This window comes from Melanaphis sacchari, unplaced genomic scaffold (genome assembly GCF_002803265.2).
Source record: "Melanaphis sacchari strain LSU unplaced genomic scaffold, SCAv2.0 Contig20_pilon_pilon, whole genome shotgun sequence".
Lineage (NCBI taxonomy): Eukaryota > Metazoa > Arthropoda > Insecta > Hemiptera > Aphididae > Melanaphis > Melanaphis sacchari.
Genome location: NW_020271042.1, coordinates 3,070,904 through 3,071,498, shown reverse-complemented (window position 1 = coordinate 3,071,498; position 595 = coordinate 3,070,904). Strand labels below are relative to the sequence as shown.

The 595-nt window shown below is 36.0% G+C and overlaps 1 protein-coding gene across 1 annotated transcript in view; it reads right to left on the bottom strand.

Moving 5' to 3' along the window:
- Positions 1–268: 268 nt before the first annotated feature.
- Positions 269–595, bottom strand: part of LOC112593665 — a 2,365-nt gene continuing 2,038 nt past the window's right edge. Inside the window, exon 6 of the mRNA XM_025338168.1 lies at positions 269–424. Coding sequence (XP_025193953.1) covers positions 269–424 — 156 coding nt within the window. The remainder of the gene's footprint in view (positions 425–595) is intronic.

Sequence of the window (595 nt, the reverse complement as noted above, 5' to 3'; positions counted from 1 at the left end):
AACAAGAGCCGGAAAACGAACAAATGGCTTGAACGTAATTATCATCAACTATCTCTGGAATATGGTGATGTCGAGTACGAGGAACTCGGCGGGATATTGAATTCACTGAAGTTCAACTGCATTTACGTGAAGGGTGAGCAGAAAAAACAACTTCTTATGGAATATATTCCGCACGTTGCACTCGTCAACATCGAAGATATGGGTTGTCCATGATTGGATCAAATATGTGACGACGTGACTCTACCCTGCTGTATTTTTCACATGGAATTCAACCCCAAACAATGTACATTCTACAAAGTTTTCTCCATACGTAAATGGTTTGTAAATAATTCTTAAAACCCTTAATACAAGCTACTGCATGGCCACTCACGGAACGGAACGGCGCGGCACGGCATGGCACGGTCACTCTCAGCAGACGTATCAGCTCAACACGGATTTAGTTTAATATTGATACATACATTTTTCACTATACTTTATACCATATGTATTTAATAATAATAAACATAACACTATTATAAAGCAATCAATATTTTTTTTATTTTTTTTTATTATTCACATCAGTCTATAAAATATAATACATAATATCACACATGTA